The sequence below is a fragment of the Pygocentrus nattereri genome, chromosome 26, assembly GCF_015220715.1.
Source record: "Pygocentrus nattereri isolate fPygNat1 chromosome 26, fPygNat1.pri, whole genome shotgun sequence".
NCBI lineage: Eukaryota > Metazoa > Chordata > Actinopteri > Characiformes > Serrasalmidae > Pygocentrus > Pygocentrus nattereri.
In genome coordinates this window covers 11,456,543-11,480,307 of record NC_051236.1, presented here as the reverse complement: position 1 = coordinate 11,480,307, position 23,765 = coordinate 11,456,543, and the positions used below count along the sequence as shown (strand labels likewise).

Below are 23,765 nucleotides of genomic sequence, written 5' to 3'. Positions count from 1 at the left end.
AGGCTCTAATTCCAAGTGCTGAAACATTTTACTATACCAACTACTCAGATTTTAAGGAGATTTTTAAGGTTATATTGCCGGTCTTGAAAAATAGTTTTAAGCAAACTTGTTGTGTGGCCTAAGTCTTTGAAAAATATATGAACTGTATGTATGTGTATGTGTACGTGTAGTGTATGTCTGTTACCTGGATGTGTCCGTCAGTGTGCCGTCGGGCGCTGGCTGCCACATCCCACTGGCTGTAGGACTTGGTAGGGCTTGTTGGGCCTGGCCTGCTGCGGTAGGCTTCCTCATATGGGTTCTGGGGTAGGTTGTTGGAGCTCTGGCTGCGCGGAATCAAGCCACCTGAACCCAGCGGCCCGCCTGGGACCGTAAGGTGACCTGAGGGTGAGGTGGAGGATGAGGAGAGGGGTAGCGTGGGGAAATGTCCTCCTGCTGAACTTCGTCCTACACGCGTATTTGTGAAGGCACTGTTGCTGTTCAGATCTTCCATTGAATGACAGAATGCTTTAGACGGCCCTGCCAGGGGAAAGAGAAGAGAAAATGAGTTGTATCAGCTTTCAGTAATGCATCTTAGTAAAACACAGTTGTGTGAACTCTTAGAAGTTGCAATTATCGCTGGTGACAAGAACAGCATGTTGAACCACTTTGGGGTTTGTAGGTTGAAGAGTAGTGGCCATTTGAGGGGTTAACAGCCAAAATAATAAAGTGGAGTGAAATGTGATTGATTTCAATCACCAAAAATATAGGACTGAGCCAAAACAATTCACTCTGTGAGCTCACAATTTTCCTTTCTTTGCATATTCATTTGTTGGACTTTCAGTAAAAGCAAGAGGACTAAATTCAAAATAATTATTATAAAGGTTAATCTTATTTGCCTTAGTTTCCTATTTTTTATGTCTTAGGTACTGTTTTAATATTAATTTATTGGTTTCATTTATATTCTTTGCTGTACGTTTACCATCATAAATTTATATTTGGCCTTTTCAATTGCTTGTTTTGTTGTATTATGCTTGGCTACATTATAAATGAGGGGTCACTCTCAATGTACTCTGGGTTTTAAGTACAGCTTGATAGATTGATTAAAATAAACATTCTTGTCCTCAAAAAGGAAACATTAATTTATTTTTAGTTTGCATTCAGTCAAGACAAAAACAATTTTTAGTAGCAATAATGGCATTAAGATACCAGGACAGAGTACAGATGGCAGGCAAAGATAATTAGAGTTCATGAAAGTTCCCCTGCAAAGTCAGCATCACATATCAGTGATTACAAATTACTTAGGAAACACTGATGACAAGACATTTCACAGAAACATAAAACAGTAATGTTGTCTGAGACTGTAGACAAGGACCAACACACAGTTGGATCTACAATACCAAAAGTACATATACTGGTGTTATGTATTTTTGAGCCACAAGGGTTTTCACAAAGTAGGGTTTCTCAAGAACTGTACCTAACATCTCATTGATGATAGATTCAAAGATTTGTCTTAGTCCCTTTGAACTCATTACAATCTGTCCCCCTAGCAGGCGATAAACTGGGATTTCAGAGGTGAGGGGCCCTATTTTTACTAGGGGTGTCAACAGTATGGAAAGGTAATATTGTTGAACTTGTGTGATATTATATTGACTTCTCAGCACTGACATCATGAGATTAAATTGATTAAAATCAATTAAAACTAATAAAAACTAATCTGTTTCTGTCTTAAAGGCTTAAATAAGTCAATTAACGTACTTGACTGTTTCAAGTGTTTCTTTTTTGCCAGGATTTATCATCAAAATAGAAGGATCAAAATATTTTCTGATCCTTTTCTGACAAAGATGAAAGTCACATTAAACCCCTAAACTATTTCAAACAATGACGCCACTCATCTGACATCAAAAAGACGTCTTGTCCTTTTTAACAATATGCTTGTAGCAACTGCCTGCAGTTATCTACTGCTTTGAAGAGAGCTCTGTGCAACACTTTACTGCCAAGTGTTCAGAGCCATCCAATCCTACCTAACACCACTATCCAATTTAACACTGAATTGACAGAAATGATCAGCAATATAAATGAGCAAACACTATTAGCTAGCTAATTCCATTCAAATGTGGGCCTTGGAGTCCAACAGTCAGACAGCAAGACACTACAGTGAACATCATAGGTATGCAAGGCTGTCAATTAAAACATATTTGACATACATAGTAAAAAACATATTTACATGGTACAGGCCTACTTTATGAATAAATGAGGTGTGAATCACTGTTAGCTTAGTGGTAACAGAGTACTAGAATCTTACGGAAGCACTAAACTGAATGCCTAACTTACAGTCATGATTCCCCAATGCCTTTAACTAACTCCTCACTTTGGGCTTCAGTTATCCAGTTAATTTAGTAATCCCGCTTTGTAAAGTAGTAAGTAGACTAACAACACTAACAAACTAACACACTTGGTGCTATCACTCACAGAACACATTTATTACACATACACACATACATGCACACACTGTACCTGAGCACTGTGTCTGTGAGCATGGTGTGTATGACCCTCGTGCCACCAGCCTGCGAGGAGAGGCTGCTGATTGGCTGCTGGGCTGCGGCGTATGTAGAGTGGAGATTGGCAGCTCGATGACGTATGTGGCGGGCACATACAGTGGCTTGCTCTTCATACTCACTCCAAGCCGCCGCACCTGCCACCAGTCAGCGTTGGTCTTCCTCAGCAGAAGAAAGCGTTCACCCTCCTGTATTGAGACCACTCGCCCGTCCACTCCACGGTATGAGTAGTCATACTGAGCCTCCAGGACCACCGTGCCACCCGAGACTGACCCCCTGCCTATTGGGAGGCTGCAGGTAGGCCCTGCCGTGTTCCGCCGCCAGCTGCCTGACAGCATGACTCTCACTGGCAGCAGGTGGAGGAGGCGTTGCCACAGCAGTAGCTGCCACTACAGGGTTGGGCCTGGAGATGGGGCACCGCCCATTGTGCCATGCTCTGGAACACAGGGTAGAAAGATACGTTACCACATGCCAGTGAATTCATAGGTACACACAAACACACAAAATGGACAATTATACTGTGTGCAACAGTTCAACCTATCACACATGGTAATGATGCTACTTCACAATCATCAGGTGTTCTATCATTACTCTTAAATGGGAGTTCTGCACTTTTTTTAAAGATTTCTGTATAATTAATTGGTTGAGGTGTAAACAACCTCATTTAGAGTGGTGTGGGGTACAGTGGTTAACTGTAGAGAAACTCAGATTTCTTTACAATGGTGGTGATAGGACCCAGGGGTCACAATGTAAAATACAGCCATTTTATTTTACTACCCACAACAAGCTGTGAATCTATACATGCCTGCTGAATTTTCATATGGAATGTTAATATCTGTCAAATCTGAAAAAAAGGAAAAAAAAACACAAGTTTTCTTTGGGGACTATTTTGGCCCTACAACATCCTTCATATATTTATCTGCCATGAATGGATTTTTAAAATATCATCATCATCATTGTCGCTTAATCCAGATAGGGTTGTGGTAGCAGTTGGGACATCAGAGAATCCCAGATGACCCTGTCCCCTGCAACTTCCTCCTGCTCATTCCCAGGGACCCCAAACCGCTCCCAGGCCAACTTGGAGATGTAATCCCTCCAGCGGGTCCTAGGACGACCCCGGGGCCTTATCCCGGTAGGCCGTGCCTGGTACACCCCCACTGGGAGGCGTCCAGGGGCATCCGAATCGGATGCCCGAACCACCTCAGGTGGCTCCACTCAATGCAGAGGAGTAGCGGCTCTACTCCGAGCTTCTCCCGGATGGCCGAGCTCCTCGCCCTATCAAATAGGGTGTAGCCCGCCACCCTGTGAAGAAAGCTCATTTCCGCCGCTTGTATTCGCAAGCTCATTCTTTCAGTCATTACCCACAGCTCATGGCCATAATTGAGGGTCAGGATGTAGACAGACTGGTAAACAGAGAGCTTTGCCTTATGGCTCAGCTCTCACGTCACCACTATAGTCTGGTACAGTGACCGCATTACTGCTGCCGCCTGTCTCAGACTGCGGCCGATCTCTCTTCCCATCACTTGTGAACAAGACCCTGAGATACTTAAACTCCTCCACCTCGATCGAATGGCCCGGAGTAGTAGCCCCGGTACCCCACAGTCCCGGAGGACCTCCCACAAGATATCTTAGGGAACCCGGTCGTAAGCCTTCTCCAAATCCACAAAACACATGTAGACTGGGTTGGCAAACTCCCATGCCCCCTCAACAATCCGCAAGAGGGTGAAAAGCTGGTCCATTGTTCTATGGCCGGGATGGAAACCGCATTGTTCCTCCTCAATCTGAGGTTCAACTATTGGTCAGAGTCTCCTTTCCAGCACCTTGGCATAGACTTTCCCAGGGAGGCTGAGCAGTGTGATACCCCGATAGTTGGCACACACTCTCCAGTCCCCTTTTTTAAAAATGGGGACCGCCACGCCGGTCTGCCAGTCCAAGGGTGAGGACTGAGGTCCATGCAATATTGCAGAGGCGCGTCAGCCACGACAGCCCTACAATATCCAGAGCCATAAGTATCTCCAGACGAATCTCATCCACCCCCAGTGCCTTGCCACTGAAGAGCTTGCCAACTACCTCAGTGACTTCCACCAGGGAAATGGAGCTTGACATGCCAGACAGGGTCCACTCAGACTCCATGTCCCCTACCTCCCCCAGGACGAGAAAAGCTCTCCCGGAGGTGGGAGTTGAAATCATTCCTAACAGGGGCCTCAAACAGTTGTTCTCAGCACACCCTCACTATTCGCTTGAGCCTACCAGGTCTGACCATCAGTTTTGCTTGCAATCTGATCCAACTCACCACCAGATGGTGATCAGTTGACAGCTCAGCACCTCTCTTTACCCGAGTGTCCAGAACATACGGTTCCAAGTCAGATGAAATGACAACAAAGTCGATCATTGACCTCTAACCCAAGGACCTCTGGTACCATGTACACTTATGAACATCCTTGTGTTCGAACTTGGTGTTTGTTATGGACAATCCATGCCTGAAACAGAAGTCCAATAACAATTCACCATTCGGGTTTAGATCAGGCAGGCCGTTCTTCCGAATCACACTTCTCCACATCTCCCAGTCATTGCCAACATGAGCACTGAAGTTTCCCAGTAAAACTATGGAATCTGTAGGCGGGACCCTTTCCAGAACCCCGCCCACTCGTTCCATGAAGGCTGAATACTCTGACCTGTTGTTTGGTGCATAAGCACAGACAACAGTCAAAGCTTTCCTCTCTGCAATTTTAATTCGCATTGAGGCGACCCTCTTGTCCACCGGGACAAACTGCAACTGCACGGCCGCCAGCCGGGGACCCATGAGTATCCCCACTCCCTTAGTACCCAACCCCTTAGTAGGAGAGGGACCAACCCCTATCAAGGAGTTTGGTTCCAGAGCCGACACTGTGTTAGTCTGGGTCTTCACTCCAGACCTGTTCGTCCTGGGAGACCCTACCAGGAGCATATTGCTCCCGACGACTCAGCTCTGAAGATCCCTAGACCACACAAGCCCTTCCGCAACGACAAGGCCCCAATCCAGGAAGGGATTTTTAAAATATGTTTTAGGCAAAAAGCTTGTTTCAACAATTTAAACAATGTCATCAGGCAGCATATTTGTCACCATTTCATGTAATAATTTTAATTTAATTTTACTTTTAGGGGAATTTAACACTTTGGCTGTCCATACATGGTTCATACAAAAACAGCCAGATTACCTTTTGCTTTGGTGCATTTAGAGAGCAGTAGTGAATAATATTTGTTAATTTGAGCTCGGGCTGTGTCGGTGTTATGACCCGGTCGCATAACAGTCGGTTATGAGTTGAAAGCTTCTAAATATCTACAATTGCAACGTAAGACAGATAACTAATCAGCCAATTCAGCCACTTTAGGTATAAAGTTCTATGGTCACATAGAACAAACAAAGAAATACAAGTAAAATGTTAGTTGCAATTATTTATATGACAGGTAATTGTGACAGTCTTAGCCTATCCACAAAATGTACATAATATAATGCATTTTCTAAAGGTCAGGCTGGATGACATGTTCTCTCTTTCTATTTGAGTGGTGTCTGCTAAGAACTTTAGTAACAGATGCTGTGGAGAAAGTGAGAGACACCAAAACAGAGAGAGCACGACAAATATGCAAACCTATGTGGTAACATTATATAAGTACCACACTGTGTACTTCCTATTTAAAAGAACATACAGCCCCCTTTGTAACAGAAATCAATACAAATTTTATGTAGTAGTGTAGTGTGCTACAATTTTGAAAAGCTAAACAAAAAGAAGAAAATTACTATAATTTTGGAGTTGATGCCAGAGATGTCAAACACTTAAAAACATTTTGAGACATTGTTTTAATCTATTTCAAAAAATGACAAAGGCTGCATTAAAATCTGGACCATATCACACTGTTTTGAGACATTGCAAGTGTTTCAGTAGCCCAATACCATAAAGTGTTTCCCCAATAATGACAGATGACGTTAACATCTGCCTTTGTTACATTATCAGTCAACCAGTTTTTCAAAGACCACAATCAATATTTAGAAAGCTAGAGTCCTCAAACAGTGATGCATTAGCTACCTACAATTTATGTAATTAAAAGAAAAAATCATCCACAAATCAATAAAAAAATGTATTGGACAGAAAGCTAAATCCACCTACTAAATGTCACATATCATCTAGTGAAGGCACAACAAACCTCACACGAAAGTTCAAAGCACATCAACAGACACCAACAGTCTCAGAATAACACATTTGAAGTGTGTGAGTCTATCACTATTCTGAGAAAGCGAGACATTTTTTTTATCAAATATATTTTGGGCAATTGCCAAAGTAGGACTGCAGCAAAAGTCAGTACATTTAAATCTACACAAAGTGTAAATGGTTTTGGGTGCAGAGCCGGGGTGCTTTTTTAAAAAAACGTCTTTTTGTATATACAAAAAGTATATATATATATATATATAAAATTTTTTTTGGATATACGAACAATAATGCCTGCTCAAATCATGAAGTGAATTAATTGATATAAATTGACGATAAATGTGTTTTTATTAACATTTTCCAATTTAAGTGAAAAAATTCTCATCACCATATCGCTGTTAAGGCTAAGATCTGAAGATTAATCTGAATTTTTTTGGTAACTTTTCTTTTCAAATCTCTGTTGTTACACTGCAAAAGGGAAATTGTAAAGTAAAAATATTCAACAGTTAAAAGTAAAACAAAAACATTTTCTAATGAAAAAAGTGAAAAAAGATACATATTGGTAATGAGAAATGGATGTGGTGAGAATTGGTGTTAAAAATACCCAAAAATAACTTTTAATTAGAGTCAGATCTTTTTAAGATTCAACAAAAGGTTTATGTAATCCGTAAAACTTTTGTTGTATCTTAAAGAGATCTGACATCTCCTAAATGATATGAGCTTCTGATATGAATATAAATCATATAAATAATAAACAACCAAATATATTGCTTAATTTTTTTAACAGTTGATCTGAAATTTAAATGGCGGAAGTCTAGAATATTAGAAACATATTACAATCATACACTTGTAACCAATGCGGCTTTATATTATTGACAACTGATTCCAACCTTTTAATAGGTAGCATACACAGCAAGGAGGCTGATGTCTGAGCAGCTTGGTACAGCAAGAGTGAATAAAAACCACAAGCCTGCGTGTGTATCCGTTTGCCTTTGTGTGTGTGTGTGTGTGTGTGTGTGTGTGGGGACCTTGGGTGGGGGAGCTTTGATAATCCTCACTGCAGAGCGGTGTGGTTGAGCGAAACTTGGTTTGGTTTAAGTTAAAACCCTCCCTATCAGCATATGGAGCACACGTGCACCTCCATTACACTCACCGACCGACACACACACACACACACACACACACACACACACACACACACACACACACACACACACACACACACACAAACACACAACGGATTTCTAGCAGATGTCTACTCCATTGAAGTAGCATTTGTATTTGGATTAACCTCTTTTAACCTCTTTCTCTGTGCACCCTGGTGTCTATTCTGTCAGTGGAATAGAGATCAATGTGGATATGTTTAATTAATGTAATCTAATAAAATATTTTTGTAACTGAGACACTGTGACTGTGTTGAGCTGCTAGCGAGTAATGCATTGTAAAAGGGGATTGGTGAGAACCACCTGCGGTGAAATCAACTCACTCCTATGCAAAAACAGCTGAACCAAGACAAAACGGACAGAACACATGCAGCGTTCTTCATATCAAAAAATCCCGTGCAGCCATAATAAAACAAAAAAAGGAATTAAACACAGTAACAACACACACACACACACTTTCTAAGCTGCTTCTCCCTCAGGGTCGCGGGAGGTGCCGGAGCCTATCCCAGCAGTCATTGGGCGGAAGGCAGTAAAAACATTTCATATCCAATTCCAAATTTTGCTATATGCAAATATATCCCATCGTTATTGAAGAAAACAGTGCATAAAAATACGACTTCATCAAAAAAGCGACTTCATCCATAACAGGCCATAATAGGTCTTTACAGTAAGGGTAAAGGTCAGTGAGCTTGTGTGCGTATGCCTGTCTGTTTCTATGTGTGGCCTTTCTGCACTGACCTAACCAAAGATACTAATGTCCAAAAGATACTAATATCATCTTTAAAAATCTGACCGCGTCTTGATACTTCTGCTTCTCTGAGCCCGCCCAACGCACACAACATTTCTGTCTCTACAGGAAGCAGAGAGGTTCAGTGAGGACAGGCGGAGAAAACAGGAAACCGCACGTTTAACATCACTAAGTCCAACAGACACAGGCCAGGTCTCTGCTGCTTTTCCCAAACACAGTCAGATGGCACATGGCATCCGATACTGAACTGTTATTTCAGTTTGATTTAATTTTAGAATTTAGTGGTTTAGATTTTTTTCTTTTTTTGAATCTTTTTGATAGTGTTGAGAAAACATACTTGCTGTCCACTGATGTGAAGAGGATGTGCAACAGCATGGCTAGCTAAACCTGCGCAACATCACTGCCCAGTGTCAGAAACAACCAGGGGGCCTCAGTGCACCCAGTTCCATTATTTTAACCATTATTTAATTACATTATTTCCACCTATTTCCATTATTGTCTATTTCTATTTTTCTGTAATATCAGGAGCTGCCCTTTATACTGTGTGCATATTGATGAATGATGAATGGATTTGCTCGCAGTTGCTCTTTATTTTACCTTACATTAGTAAGTAAAACATGTTTACCTTCTCCTGTAAAATTACCATTTTGGAGAAACTTGTTTTTCTTTGATGATGAAAACATGCTTCAAAAACAATAATCGTAACAAGAAATGACCCAATACCTTTTCCTTTTTTGTGTCTAGCTAAAACCAGATAAATAAGTTAGCCTAGTTAGTGATAAAGCAGCACTATCTCAGTCACCTCCTTAACAAGACGTCTTTGGTAACATGCTCATGTTCAGGCACCCATGTTTTGGAGTAGGAAAGTACAACATAACATACTTAAACACAAGCAACCCGTCATATTTCGGTGAAATGTTAGCCTGTATATTTTTACTGCCTTCCCGTACTGAAGTGTAACTAATCTCCAAAAAGTGACTTCAGTATTCAAAACTGGCCTTTAGAACGGTTAAAGGAGTACTTGAGTACCTTGAGTATCAACAATGCTGATATTGAAATCATGAGTATGAGCTGATACCAACACTGGTACTAATTTTATATATATATATATATATATATATATATATATATATATATATATATACATACACACACACACACACACACACACACACACACATACATATAAATGTGTATATATATATATATATATATATATATATATATATATATATATATATGCATAACATTATGACCACCTCCTTGTTTCTATACACATTGTCCATTCTATCAGCTCCACTTACTATATAGGTGCAATTTGTAGTTCTACAATAACAGACTGTAGTCCATCTGTGTGTGTGTGTGTGTGTTGTGCTGGTACTAAACAGATGATGTATTTTCCTGTTTTGATGTAAACTTTGTAATCCTAATCTTGCATCACACATTTAAAAGCAGTTTTCTCACCTATCACAAGACTGATACAACCGTGTTTGTTCCCCCATGGTCTCACTCCTTGTGTCCGAGTTGGAGAAAGAAAGCTATCAACTGAAAGAAAACAAGCAATGAAGCTCGCTCATCTGTCTGCCTGTCATATGCCTGTCTGTTTGTTTATTCAGCCTGGACCTTGTGAAACTTTGACATATAAATGGTGGATAATGTTACTATTGAGCCATGGTCACAGCAGGGATAGTCTACAACACTACATCTGGATACAAAGCCCATTTTCTTTATCATTCTCACTCAGTGTTGTGCTTGTTTTTTGGATATTTAGCAATAATTTTATTGACAAACATTTTTTTTTAAATGTAGACTTCGCTCCTTTGCACTAACTGCATTTTGATGAAATAAAAATGTAATTTTGAGTGTTTTGTAAAATGTTTTATGTGTATATAATGTGAGGGCGAAAACTCTATATCTTATATCATACGCAACAATACACACAGATCATCAGAAGGCTATTTACAGCCCACACACACACACACACACACACACACACACACACACACACACACACACTCATGTGGTGCCACAGACACGCATGTCCCTGTAGAGTGGACAGAAGCTGCTGTACTCCAAGCTTGTGCCAACAATGAAGGGCAAAAAGATCAGGGAGAGAAACAGAGAGAGAGAGACAGAGAGAGATAGAAAGAGATGGCAGAGAAAGGGAAAGAGAGAGAGACAGAGAGTGAGGAGAGGACGAGAGAGGAAAAAACAGACAGAGATAAGACGAGAGCAGATAGAGAGAAAGAGTAAGAGATAGAATGAGAGTGAAGACAGAAAGGGAGAGAGAGAGAGTGAGAGAGAGAGAGAGGGAGAGGAGAGAAGGAGAGAAAAAGACAAAGAAAGGAGAGTAGAGAAAATAACACATGCACAGCTCAGTATAGCTGTGCATATCCATTTTTTCCCTAATGGAAAACAATCCAAGGAATGCCATAAGCTCCACATTAAAATATTACGTAGTAGCCAATGGGGAAATAGGTAATACTTGTTGTTTAAGTGAAAAACAGAACTAATCCCTGAACTTCTGAGTTATGAATGTACCGAGTGTGCATACGTGTGTGGTGGGTAAGTGTGTGTGTGTGTGTGACTCCCTATCTCCATATCTCAGTCCTAATCCCAGCCGACTGATCCTGGATCAGCTCCTTGAGCCACAGCTCCTCCATTCAGATCAGATTTAGAGGAGAGTATAAACCACCAAAACACTTTGCACCAGCACACGTACACGCGCACTCCGCCTCTCACTCTATTACAGCATCCGCTCGCCTGGTCAGCTCGCCTCAGTGATTCAGCCATTGATCTGTGTTCCTTTGCTGTCAGAGGACACACATCAAATAACCGACTTTTATCCCGCTAACAACTAAACTAAGGCTGGTGTACATTCAGCGGGGCATGCCTTTCAGAACTAGACATGTGCCAATATTCAATAATATAATAATAATAATAATAATAATAATAATAATAATGATGATGATGATGATAGGTGCCTCTGCTTTAATGACATTTTGTTGATTTCCAAAATGAAACATACACGACTGATTTTAACACATTCAAAACAGAAATGTAAAGCAAATGAACAGTAAATGTGCACTAAAATGTACAGGAAACTGTCATACTGAAGTTCTTTGTAAACGAAACATGTCATTAGATGGGGGATGTTTAAACATTTTGTATACGAATGTACATCACTCTGACTGGATGTACCATATGGCTGACTTCCCATAGAGGAAAGCAAACAACAAGGAAAATGACCTAATGACAGGAGGCACCAAGAGGTTGCTCAAAATAAAATCATAAATAATGAAGTCCTTATCTAAGCAGATAACACTGATTCCTTTTAGACATTTCATGATGAATGAAGAGGACATGTCTCCAGCAGACTTGTTTTTCGTTGCCTGTTTGTTTTGTATTTGTTTTTGTTTTTTTTTTGTTTTTTTTAATAATTTGCGATAATTTGTTTACTATTTTATTGTCTTATTCACTGTAAGAGCACATGTCTTACAGTTTTTCTAGTATTTTATTTTTAATACATTTGTAATACTTTTTTCCACTTATGGAGGCTGCATAAACACATACATTGAAATGTGTTAGATTTTGTGACATCTCTATGTTTTGAAAGCCTTTGAAACACCTGACACCTAAACATGACATTTTCCCTAAAATTTTAGTGCAGTTTCTATTTTTCAGTCTTTAATATATTTAACAATATGTTAAATTCAGCAAATAATCAGTAATTGCACCTTAAATTGGGCAGAAGTGTGTTCTCTGTAGATAGTGTGCTAACCTATATAACAAAAAAATATAATTTGATCAGGAATTCTTATACATTTTAGTCTCATACTTTTTCTTATAATTTGATATTATCAACGCTTTGGTAATGTGTGTAAAAAGAGTTTTATATTTGCAGACTTCATGGGGATGGGTCACCATAACTCTGATGCCCAGGGTCACCAGAGAATCTTAATATGGCCCTGTGTACCACAATATTCGGCCTAAACAACAACAACAACAGCAACAGCAGCAACAACAACAACAACAAATCTAGGACATGACGCCCATTAAAACTGTCAAAATTAGGACTCCAGAAATGAATAAAGACTGCTGTGTAATTATACAAAGAGTCATTAGGGAAGGTTTGTAAAGGCAGAAAGTGTATAACAGCCGACACATTATTGCTATTAAAAATGACATTCAGTACGCTATATATACACACATATTTACACTATATGTAGTGTAGTTTATTTAAAGCAATATTGTGATAATATTTTAAACTGTAAAAAAAGGCTAGGTAATTATAAACTATATATTTATACTGTCATATGTCCATTCAGAACACAGTTGACACACTTACTGTCAGAGTGAAGATGAAGATGAATGTAAATTTGAGGGAAACACACAGACAGAGATACACGCCTTAATTAAAGAAAAAATCACATGTAAAATTCCAATTTGCCTAAGTTTTTTTTTCATATTGCTGTCATTTAAAATGTTTTCACAATTAAGACAGACTGCCAACGTGAGCAAGCACCCTTTCTAAAGCATTGGTGTGTCTATATACACACTACACCCTTTACAATTAGTAACTTCAGACGCCCTTTTCAATTAGTAACTTCAGCTACTTTAATCCCTTAAAGTACCAAGGCCCACCAAGTTTTATTACACACATATTTAGGCTAAGAATAGCTCAGCTAGTTTGCACTGACGTCTCTACAGTTGCTCAATAATAAGCCTTAGTACATAGGTCTGGCATTTTAAGGGGTTAAGGTGCACCCATTACAAACAAAGGTTTTTAATTGTGCACACACAGCTTGTTTAATCTGTATAGAAAAGCACTGACCAATAGAACGGGATACCATGGAGCACCTGCACGTGAGCCTAAGGTCAACATTCCCAGTGCCAGGCGTTGGCTAAAGTAGAGGTGGGCGATATGGCAAAAACATAATATCATAATACTTTTAGACATTTTCTCAATACACAATAAACATCAAGATATTTAGTTTGGTAAGCTGGAACAGATAACAAACCACCAGTGGAGCCACATAAAAAATACATCAGGAGCCATGAATGTTGGAATTTGGGTTCAGTGTATCACATACTATATTTCATTAAATCCAATTAAACAGGATAAGTTATGCAATGTTTGTAATAAAACATGCAATTTATAACAACAATGACATAGTGTATAACAAAAATTATGAATATTGTCATATTACATATCCCTGGCTAGCTGGGCATAAAGCGCTGTGGAGAAGTGGAACTGTGGTCTCTGGAGTGACAGAGCTCCATTCAATACCTGGGATGAGTTGTGATCCAGAACTAATCATCCAACATCATTACCTGACCTCCCTAGTGCTCTTGTGGCTGAATGCAATCAAATACTCACAGCAATGTTTCAGCATCTAATATAAAACAGTAGAGGATGTTACTGCAGCAAAAGGGGCACAAAGTCACAATTAATATCCTTAATTTCAAGAAAACTTAAAAAAAGATGACTTTATCCCTGAAATTGAGATTTCTGTAATATTTACAGTGCAAGAGCTGATGAACAACAAAGACATATTTGTTCATCTTTCACACAGGCGAGAGTAATTATGGATAGCATTTATGTCATATGAGACACATATGAGTTATAACACAATAGAATTGCACTGTAGTTTATTGGACAATCGTGCAGCCCTAACACACGGACACTAAGCCAGTACACAGCGTATTGGTAGGCACTGTGTCTGCAAAAGAGGCCAATCAATTCACTCAGCTGTCCAATACATGATAATGAATTGCTGCACAATGACCTAAAGCCACTCTGAATACAGTCAAAGCTCTCCCTGCATGAGAAGGAAAGAAAAAAAATTATGGATATAACAGGTTTTTGAAAGAAATAACTGTATATGACGTATAATAGAGAACAATTTTATTTCTCTAATAAAGGTGGTATTAATCATAATATAGCAATGATATTTCTTATGTGTAAACCCCACTCTCAACAATGTATATGATGAAAAAGAAAAAGAAAATTTGCATATTTTTAAGGAAAATCTACGTAGACAGAGAGATAGAGAGAGAAAGAAAAAGAAAGAAAGAGAGAGAGAGATTGCTGCTGTCTTATAACCTCATATCTCCACATTTTTTTTACATAATTTGAAAAAGACAGTTGCCCTTTATGATGTGTAAAAAATTCTGATGAACTGATTGAGAGAAACAGTCCAAAATTATTTGAAAAAAAGATTTCTCTGTTTACTTTAATGAAAAATTACATACATACATACATACGTACACACACACACACACACACACACACGTGTATATATTATATATATATATATATATATATATATATATATATATATATATATATATATATATGCATGCATATCACAAATCACTCATAAACTGATCCGAAACCACTTCAGACTTCAGAGTGGAGACACACACACATACAAAAAAAAAAACCCTCCATCTAATTTCTCAGACAGCACCTCGCTCCAGGGAGTGTACAAATGCAACAATCTTTGCATCACACAGAGCAATAACGTTCCCTCTACAGCACACAACCAATGAGCAGTGCCCAAAGAACTCCGAAACAATCCTATTGGTCCGATCGGACTCTCAGCATGGTAACTGAAAACGTAGCAGAGAAAAGCAATACTAAAGCATGGGAGCAGAGCGACAGTTGTAAGTCACGCATTGACCAGATCAGTAAGCCTTCGTCAGCTCAGCTGCAGACAGTGTCATTAAAGGTGGACAAAGTTTAGCAGAGCACAAATGTTATTATGCAAAATGTGTTATACTGCTGATGTTTCTCATCAATGACTTGCTATATGGCTCTGACTTCAGTAGAGAGTCTGTCTGCTTGAGCCCTACATGATCTTTATGACAGAAGGTCTAACAAAATACACAAATGTGTTTGCACTCTACTTTGCATGCTCTGGTCCGAAATACAGTATAGATAGCCAGCAGAAAAGCAGTAATGTGCATGTCACAAAACCATGTTATTAAAGTCATTTTAGAGAGTTTTACAGCTTTATCTGTTTTCCATGTCTGAAGTATAAGAGTGATTATCACAGACAATAATTTCCTTTCCAGAAACCCATTGCCACTTAATATAGAAGCCAATAGGCAGCTGCTTCAGTTGAATTGATCAGATGCCTCAAGCTAAAATACCTGCCCACTGGCTTCCATTATAAATGGGCTTAGAGTCAACGAGTTCTTTGTTTTCTCAATAAGTTCAGAGAAACAATCTAAATTATGGTCCATGGTAATCAATCACACTTTACAGATGCAGCTAAAAAATGCTGAAATATTCCTGACTTTGTTTGAGAAAAGGCTGTCCACGGTACATGAATGAGTTGCGCAGCTTCATTATGTCTTGTGTGTCTGTGTGTACTGGGATGGGGGGCACATGTCAGTGTGACTTTTCCATTACAGGACTCTGAACACAGAGACGAGCCTGGGTGCTCACACTGAGCTCATGGCACCATATCAGCATCCTCATCGATCCAGTGGAAAGAGGGAGAGAGAGAGAGAGAGAGAGAGAGAGAGAGAGAGAGAGAGAGAGAGAGAGAGAGAGAGAGAGGCAGGACAGAGAATGAGAAAAAGACAAAGAGGCAGCAGAAAGAAACAGAGGCAGGAGAGCAAGAGAAAGAGAGAGAAAGATAGAGTGTCAGGAGAATAAAAGAGATGGGGCAGTGGAGAGAAAGAGGCAAGGGAGAGAGAGATAGGCAGGAGAGCAGGAGAGAGAGAGTGAGAGGCAGCGGGAGAGAAAAAGGCAGGGGAGAAAGAGAGAGGCAGCAGAGAGAAAGACACAAGGAGAGAGAAGGATGGAGAGAAAGAGATAGGGAGAGAGAGAGAGAGAGAGAGAGAGAGAGAGAGAGAGAAGCACCAGAGAGAAGAAGCAAGAGGAAACAGATAGAGAGAGAGAGAAAAGAAAGAGGCAGAGGAGAGAGAGACGTACAGTGTACAGGCACTGCAGTAAAAGATAAAGACGACACAGGAAGGAAAACAAAAAGCTGTCAAGCACTGCGCTATTCAATACTATAAAGCTATTACGAAACTGGTATTTCAGATACTATTATTAGTTTTTTAGTTATAAGAGGGAAAAAATGTGGGCTAACAATGTGGATGAAGAGGGATTTGCTCAGAAGGGTTAAGTCAGAGGGGTTAATTCAGAGGGGTTAATTCAGAGGGGTTAATTCAGAGGGGTTTATGTCAGAGGGGTTAAATCAGAAGGGTTTAAGTCTGAGGGGTTAACTCAGAGGGGTTTATGTCAGAGGGGTTAAATCAGAAGGGTTTAAGCCTTAAGGGGTTCAAACAGAGGGGTTAAGTCATAGGGGTTAAGTCAGAGGGGTTAAAGTGAGAGGGGTTAGATTAGATAGGTTAAATCAGAGGGGTTATAAGTACATAATAGGGTCAGAATTTCACAAAAATTTCACTGAATCTTGTTTTGATATATTTTTGAAAACAATACACTGTGCACACAATTATTAGTCTTATTTTTGAGGATTATTTTTATTAATGACCAACTACAGTGCTCTCGGTTAATCCAAAATGTTAATAAACCTCAAACATGAATGTTTCAGAAAAATAAAGTGAAGTTTTGGCTTTCTTAGGAGAATATCTATATGTGCACATTTATTGGGCAACTATAATGGTGCAGAATTATTACGCAGCTAAATGAAAAACCCACATTTTCCCATCTCACTTTTTATTTTCATTTGTTCAAGTGAGAACTATAAACAAACAAGTCAAAGCTTTCCAATGAACATTTCTGAGAAAAAAAAAAAAATTAGTGACCAATATAGCCACCCTTCTTTTCAATAACAGTGATAAGCCTTCCATTCATGGAGTCTGTCAGTTTCTTGATCTGTTGACGATCAATTTTTTGCGCACGAGCAACCACAGCCTCCCAGACCCTGTTCAGAGAGGTGTCCTGTTTTCCTTCACTGTAAATCTCCCGTTTAAGAATTGCCCACAAGTTCTCAATTGGGTTCAGGTCAGGTGAGGAAGGGGGCTATGTCATAAGTTTTTCATCTTTAACGCCTTTACTGGCGAGCCATGCAGAGGAGTACTTGGATGCATGTGATGGAGCATCGTCCTGCATAAAAATCATTCTCTTTTTGAAAGATGCAGATTCTTCCTGTACCAGTGCTTAAAGAAAGTGTCTTCTAAAAACTGGCAGTAGGCTTGGGAGTTGATTTTGAGCCCATCTTCAACCCGAAAAGGTCCAACCAGCTCATCTTTCCAGCCATAAAACCTTTGAAAAATCTGTCTTCAGATTCTTCTTGGACCAGTTTAGACACTTTAGCTTATGTGTCTTGTTCAGTGGTGGTCGGGTTTCAGCCTTCCTTACCTTGGCCATCTTGGTCTCTGAGCACAGAACATCTTGTACTTCTTGATAATCCAGCTAGGTTGCAGTTCTGGAATATGACAGAACTGGAAGATAATGGGTTCCTGGTAGCTTCACGCTTGATTCTTCTCAAATCCTTGGTAGTTATTTTGCGTCTTTTTTTCTCAGCACGTTTCTTGCGACCCTGTTGACTATTTGCAACAAAACGTTTGATGGTTCTGTGATCTCGCCCCAATATCTTAGCAATTTCAAGAGTTCTGCATCCCTCTGAGAGACTTTTGGTAATTTTTAACTTTTCAGAGTCAGTTCAATCTCTTTTTTGGCCCATTTTGCCTAAAGAAAAAAGCTGCCTAATAATTATGCACACCTTGATATAGGGTGTTGACCTCCTTAGGCCACACCCTCCCTCATTACACAGATACACATCACCTGCTATGCTTAAATCCATTAAGCACTCAAGTTTATCCATCTTGGAGTTAGAAAATATGCCTAAAAATGATAATATGGTCAAAATACTCGCTTGCCTAATAATTGTGCACATAGTATAAAAAGCAGTGCTTGAAAATGTATGAAATGTAAACATGTTAACGTTTTCAACTTAAGTTCATTAAAGCATTATTCAACATCACAAAAAGACAATGTTTTACCTGATCCACTCACACTGGTCTCTGGGAAGCATAGAAACATTAGACAAAAGCTAACACACTGGCCACTATGTAATACAACACAATACAGAGCACTGTCAAACCCCTAATATGTAATCATAAACAACATGTGCTATATGAATTGTGTGAAAACCCCATATGTATTAATAGTATGTCCTATCTGTATTGTTGAGTTCATTGCTATTGAAAGAGACACAGCATGTTGTTGCCGTGTTAATTCCAGGTTATTTGTTCTACAGCATTTATTTATCATGCTGCATATTATCACTGTCTGAAACAAAACCTTCATCTCTATATTTGGCTTTATTTTCTTATATCATTTGAAAGGTTTCATAAATAGCTTTATAAAAAGAAATGTTCCTAATTTATTAAGAATAAAATCACATAAGACAGACTTCCATTTTTCTGAAAAATGACCATTTTGTTTATGGTTTGACAGTGACAATGTGTTCATACCTATGTGGAATGATAATATGGCACATAAGTGTTATTTACAGTCAAGTTTGAACAGTCCTGGTCAAGATGCATGCTTTGCTGATTTTCTACATAAAGAATTGCCATTAAAATGGTGCAGCACGTGTTAACCTATTTTTACTTGAAAAATCAACAAAATATGTTATATTGCCAGAGGTGCACAAACTTTTGTATACGACTGCAAATGTAAGTATTTAAATATAGCATGAATAATTAAAGTATACCTTTATCTCAGGAACTGAAAAGGAATGTTTTTGCTCTTTCAGCAAAAATGTAGCGTTTATAAATGCAGATTTTTTATAAAGTCGGGAGTATTTTGCTGCTGGTGTATGTTAGCCTTGTTTTTCTCTGGCCATCTGATTTTGGCCCTAAAAAGGTAAGAAAACACAAGGATCCGCGCACACACACACACACACACACACATATACACACACACACACACACACACACACACACACACACACACACATATACACACACACACACACACACACTGTGATAAGGTGTGTGCACCTGCAAAGTCACTTTAAAATACAAAAACACATTACAGTGGCACGAAGCAGATCAGTGCAGTAACACGTCACTGCGTTCAGTTAGTGGTATGTGACGGTGCGTTAGTGTGCGTGTGAGAATGTGTGTGTTTCTGCATGGAGGGTCAGTGCTGCACACACCACGATATCACGTCCTCCTGACAGAAGCAGGTCTGCTCTGAGGCTCACTTGCTCCATTTTAACTGCTTTTAGAGAGACAGGACGGATGTTAGTAAAGTCAGCGTGAGCCCACGGCTCAAAAGAGATTCAAACTGAAACCAAGCGCGCAGTACAAATGAAGTCTAAGCATCATGATTCAAGCTGACTGAGTCGTCTTGTGATTCTGAAACAATAGCGACCACATCCTTTTTTCCATGTCATGACTTACACTGCCATCCTGAAGTGCAGAGATGAGGCCTAGCTCTGCCTGAACAGGGTGGGTATTGAAGTTCAGTCTTTCTAAGGTACTGATTGAAATTACTTCAGTATCACAGATTATTTACAAATTCAGTTATCCAATACTTCAATACCTAAACAGTCAATTTTATCAGTGTCAGTGAGCTAACTTGTTCCAGAATCTAGACTGGCTGTCTAAATTTCATTCTGCAGGCATGCTATTAAAGCCATTACCTCTTGACTAGTTGACTGGAGTTCATGTGATTTACTCACACTCATTTATGTTTTAAGCCACAGCCACGTTTGGTCTATAATGTAAAACAAAGTACTAAAAAAAGGCATTGATCAGGAATCAGTATCAAAGTTAAGGTATCAGATCAAGTCCTGACTAAGGAGGCGGTATGACAACCTTTGTTGTCACGATATATTACATCACTGTAAAAAGACCAATTAGAGAAAGCTGCTAAACAAAATGTGCATAGAAATTGCAGTAATAAGTAGCCTATTGGATGTCAGTCTATTATGCTGTTATCTTATTTTATTAACTTATTTTCACGAATGTTTGATAAAGAAATCCTTTCTCACTGCTTTTTTCACCTGTTTTGGAAGCCCCTCAGTTTCAGCATTTTACATTAGGCTCCTCACTAATGTTAATAAAATATATATTTTGAAAGTAATGTCTTGGATTTACAAAAACAGAACTGGATCTTCAACTTTGCTGGTGAGGAAGCAAGTGAATAAAAGTGCTTTTATTGCTATGCAATGTTTTTCTAGTACTGTTTTGCACTGGATCGTACATGTTACGCATCCTAACTTGTTCAGAAAAAGTAAATCTCAATGTGTGGAAATGCCATAAAGCACTGTAATGTTATGTTTCTGCCATGTCGCCCTGCTTTTAGTCCTGACCTGTTCACTTCATTTGCAGCCTGGTAAAATGATTATGCAATATTATAGACTCCACTGCTCTTACATAAAAGAGCACCTGCCCCCTCACTTTTCCAAAAAAGTGCTTTTATTGTGTTTAAATGCCACTTTTCATTGTGACTGTACACACTTTTTGATATGAAGGAAAGCTACAGTTGTTCTGTCCGTTTTACCTCAGCTAGGCTCGGCTGTCGTAGTGGAGAAGTGTGACAGAGGGGGGTATTACTCCTCCCCACTGAATTCTTATTGCTCGCCAGCAACTCAACACAGACTCACAACATTCCACACATACTGAGCGATCAGGGTTCGAGTTAATTTGACAGCGGAGTTATAAGGGAAAATTATTTACTTTGATTATATATATTATTTTTAATGTCCGAGTCAATTTCCAGTATGCTGGCCAAGTGGCCACTATGGGCCTACAGAAAGAGGCTATTTAGATGCGTCCTAATTTATTCACAAACTTCAGAAAATTCAAGGGTGGAAATGATGTGTTTTTGCCATTTTGCCCTGCTCTTAGTCCTGACTGACAGAGGTCGCTTAATTCGGCAGCCTTGTGCAGAGATTATGCAATATTACAGACTCCACAGCTCTTACATAAAAGTGCTCTTGCCCCTGGTTCTTTCCCACTTTGAATCCTGGAGCTGGGCTAGTCTGTAGATTATCCCCTCATGTGGGCTGTCCTGCCCACTCACCCCTCTGTCCCGTCTTTTTCATGCTCGGTCCAGTTCACGCAATCGCCACCCAGACACACACACACACACACACACACACATCATCCCTCAGCGCTCAATGGCCCAATTGTGCACCTTTTTTTTTTTTTTTGAGAGATACAAATAAATTCAAACTGACAATGGCAGCAGCACCAGCCCCTTGTTAAACGAGAGTTCCATCTATTTTTCTAGATTTGTGCATAATTAAACGGTTAAGATCTAAACACAGTCATTCACAGCGATTTGCTGTGAAATGTTCCATTCTACAGAAACTTACAGAGTCAGAGCTCTTCACTGTGGTGGTGATTGGAACCAGACGTCTTGAGCATTTAACATCTCTAAAAGCTCCCTCACAGAAAGTGAGTACGTTATATACTTACGAATATGATGCCTATTGTCTGAGACATTGTTTACTGAAGTTTTGAGGTAAGAATTTGGCCTCGTACATACAACTTCAACAGCCACTCACGGTGGAGGAGTGCATGTAGGGAGTTATGAGGCAAAATTTTTTTTCAGATGTATTACTATTTTACCATCACATATGAACACCACATATACAAAAATCTGAAAATGAGTGCATGTTCTCTGGTGCTTTGGATAGTAAATAAACTTTTTTTGCCTTGTAAACAACACAGCCCCTGGTTCCTATTACCACAGCTGTAAAGAAATCTAAGGCAATTTCCTCTATAAACAATCATTTCACAACAAATCACTCTGAATGACTTTGGATAGAACTCAATTATACTGAAATGTAAAAAATTCGGTGGAATTAATCTTCAAACCACAGAGACAGAAGCGTCAGAAAGATGTCACAGAGATGTTTTAACGTTAACGCGAAGCCAGGCCTCGAAGGAAAACAGCAGATAAGACTTTGCAAACATTTTCCAGCACCACTGAGAGCTCCGAGTCTGCGGGAGGCAAATAAGCAGGCTAAAAACAAAGCTGCCTGTGGAGACTGGCACAGAAAAATGCTGTGAACTCCTGAAAAGCACTGAGGGCTCCTTATGGGCTAAATCTCGGAATAACACACATTTCCACTGGCCTCATTTTCTCAGTAAACCCTATTCTGATTATTCCTCATGGTCAAAAAAAGTTAGCACTCAGCAAGCAAACAACTGCAGAAGACACCTGACACGTCCTCCCTCTTCCGCGAGTGAGGCAGAAACACGTCCACTCTACTTCACGGGTTTACATTGTGTCTACATTATGTAGGCTATTACAATTAAAGGCGACCAAAGTATCTCATTTATTTTAAAGCAGGAAACAAGCTCTGAGCGTCTCACCCGCTGTTGCAGGTGCATCCGCGACGTGTAATCCAAATGTCATCAAATCAGAAGAGCATTTTTTTCCGTCAGCCCTAAACTCTGCGATGCAGCACCAGCACTCACTGTCACTCTGCCCCGAGCGAAAACCTGTTAGTCCCCCTGTCACGTGACACGGGTGAACAACCACTCACTCTGGCTGTGTTCCGATTGGCGTCCTTGCGTTCTCTGGTTTACAGAACAAGCACACTAGCTAGGGCATTCTAGTAGCACTACTAGTCTTCCAGTCAGCCTGGCTGTACATCAGCAAACTGTAAATCAAATGTAAACACACAGAAACTATATACGTTTTATCTTCTTCAGTTTAAAAGGTCGTTTAAATTGGCAAACGTGATTGTAACACTTATCTATAAACGCATAGTTTAATTCTCTGACGTCTAGAAGTCATCTTTGCAACACCCGTGAGGGGAGAATTTACAGAGAAAGAGTGTCTCTGGGGTTTGTAAAACACCAGAGGGCTAAAATAATTCATATGGAGCATATGGGCAAAATAGTTTGTAAATGCGTAAACATTTTTATAGAAGAAGGCATTTATTTCCCAAATACAGAACAGCATAAAACATTTTAACAACGCTGTTATATTTTTATAACCCCAGTTATAAAGCACTCAATAATAGTTATGCCAACCAATCAGAATTCAGTAGCAGCAATGCCAACCAATCAGCACTCGGTAGCAGCGATGCCAACCAATCAGCACTCAGTAGTAGCGATATTAACCAATCAGCACTGAATTACAGTAATACTAACTAATCAACATTGAGTGGCAAAAATC

General features: G+C 39.5%; 1 protein-coding gene across 1 annotated transcript in view; it reads right to left on the bottom strand.

Moving 5' to 3' along the window:
* arhgap9 (Rho GTPase activating protein 9) overlaps positions 1 to 23,069 on the bottom strand; it is a 61,157-nt gene extending 38,088 nt beyond the window's left edge. Inside the window, 3 exon segments of the mRNA XM_037534880.1 lie at positions 185 to 516; positions 2,494 to 2,970; positions 22,955 to 23,069. Coding sequence (XP_037390777.1) covers positions 185 to 516; positions 2,494 to 2,872 — 711 coding nt within the window. The 5' untranslated portion in view covers positions 2,873 to 2,970; positions 22,955 to 23,069.
* Between the last annotated feature and the right edge of the window lie 696 nt (positions 23,070 to 23,765).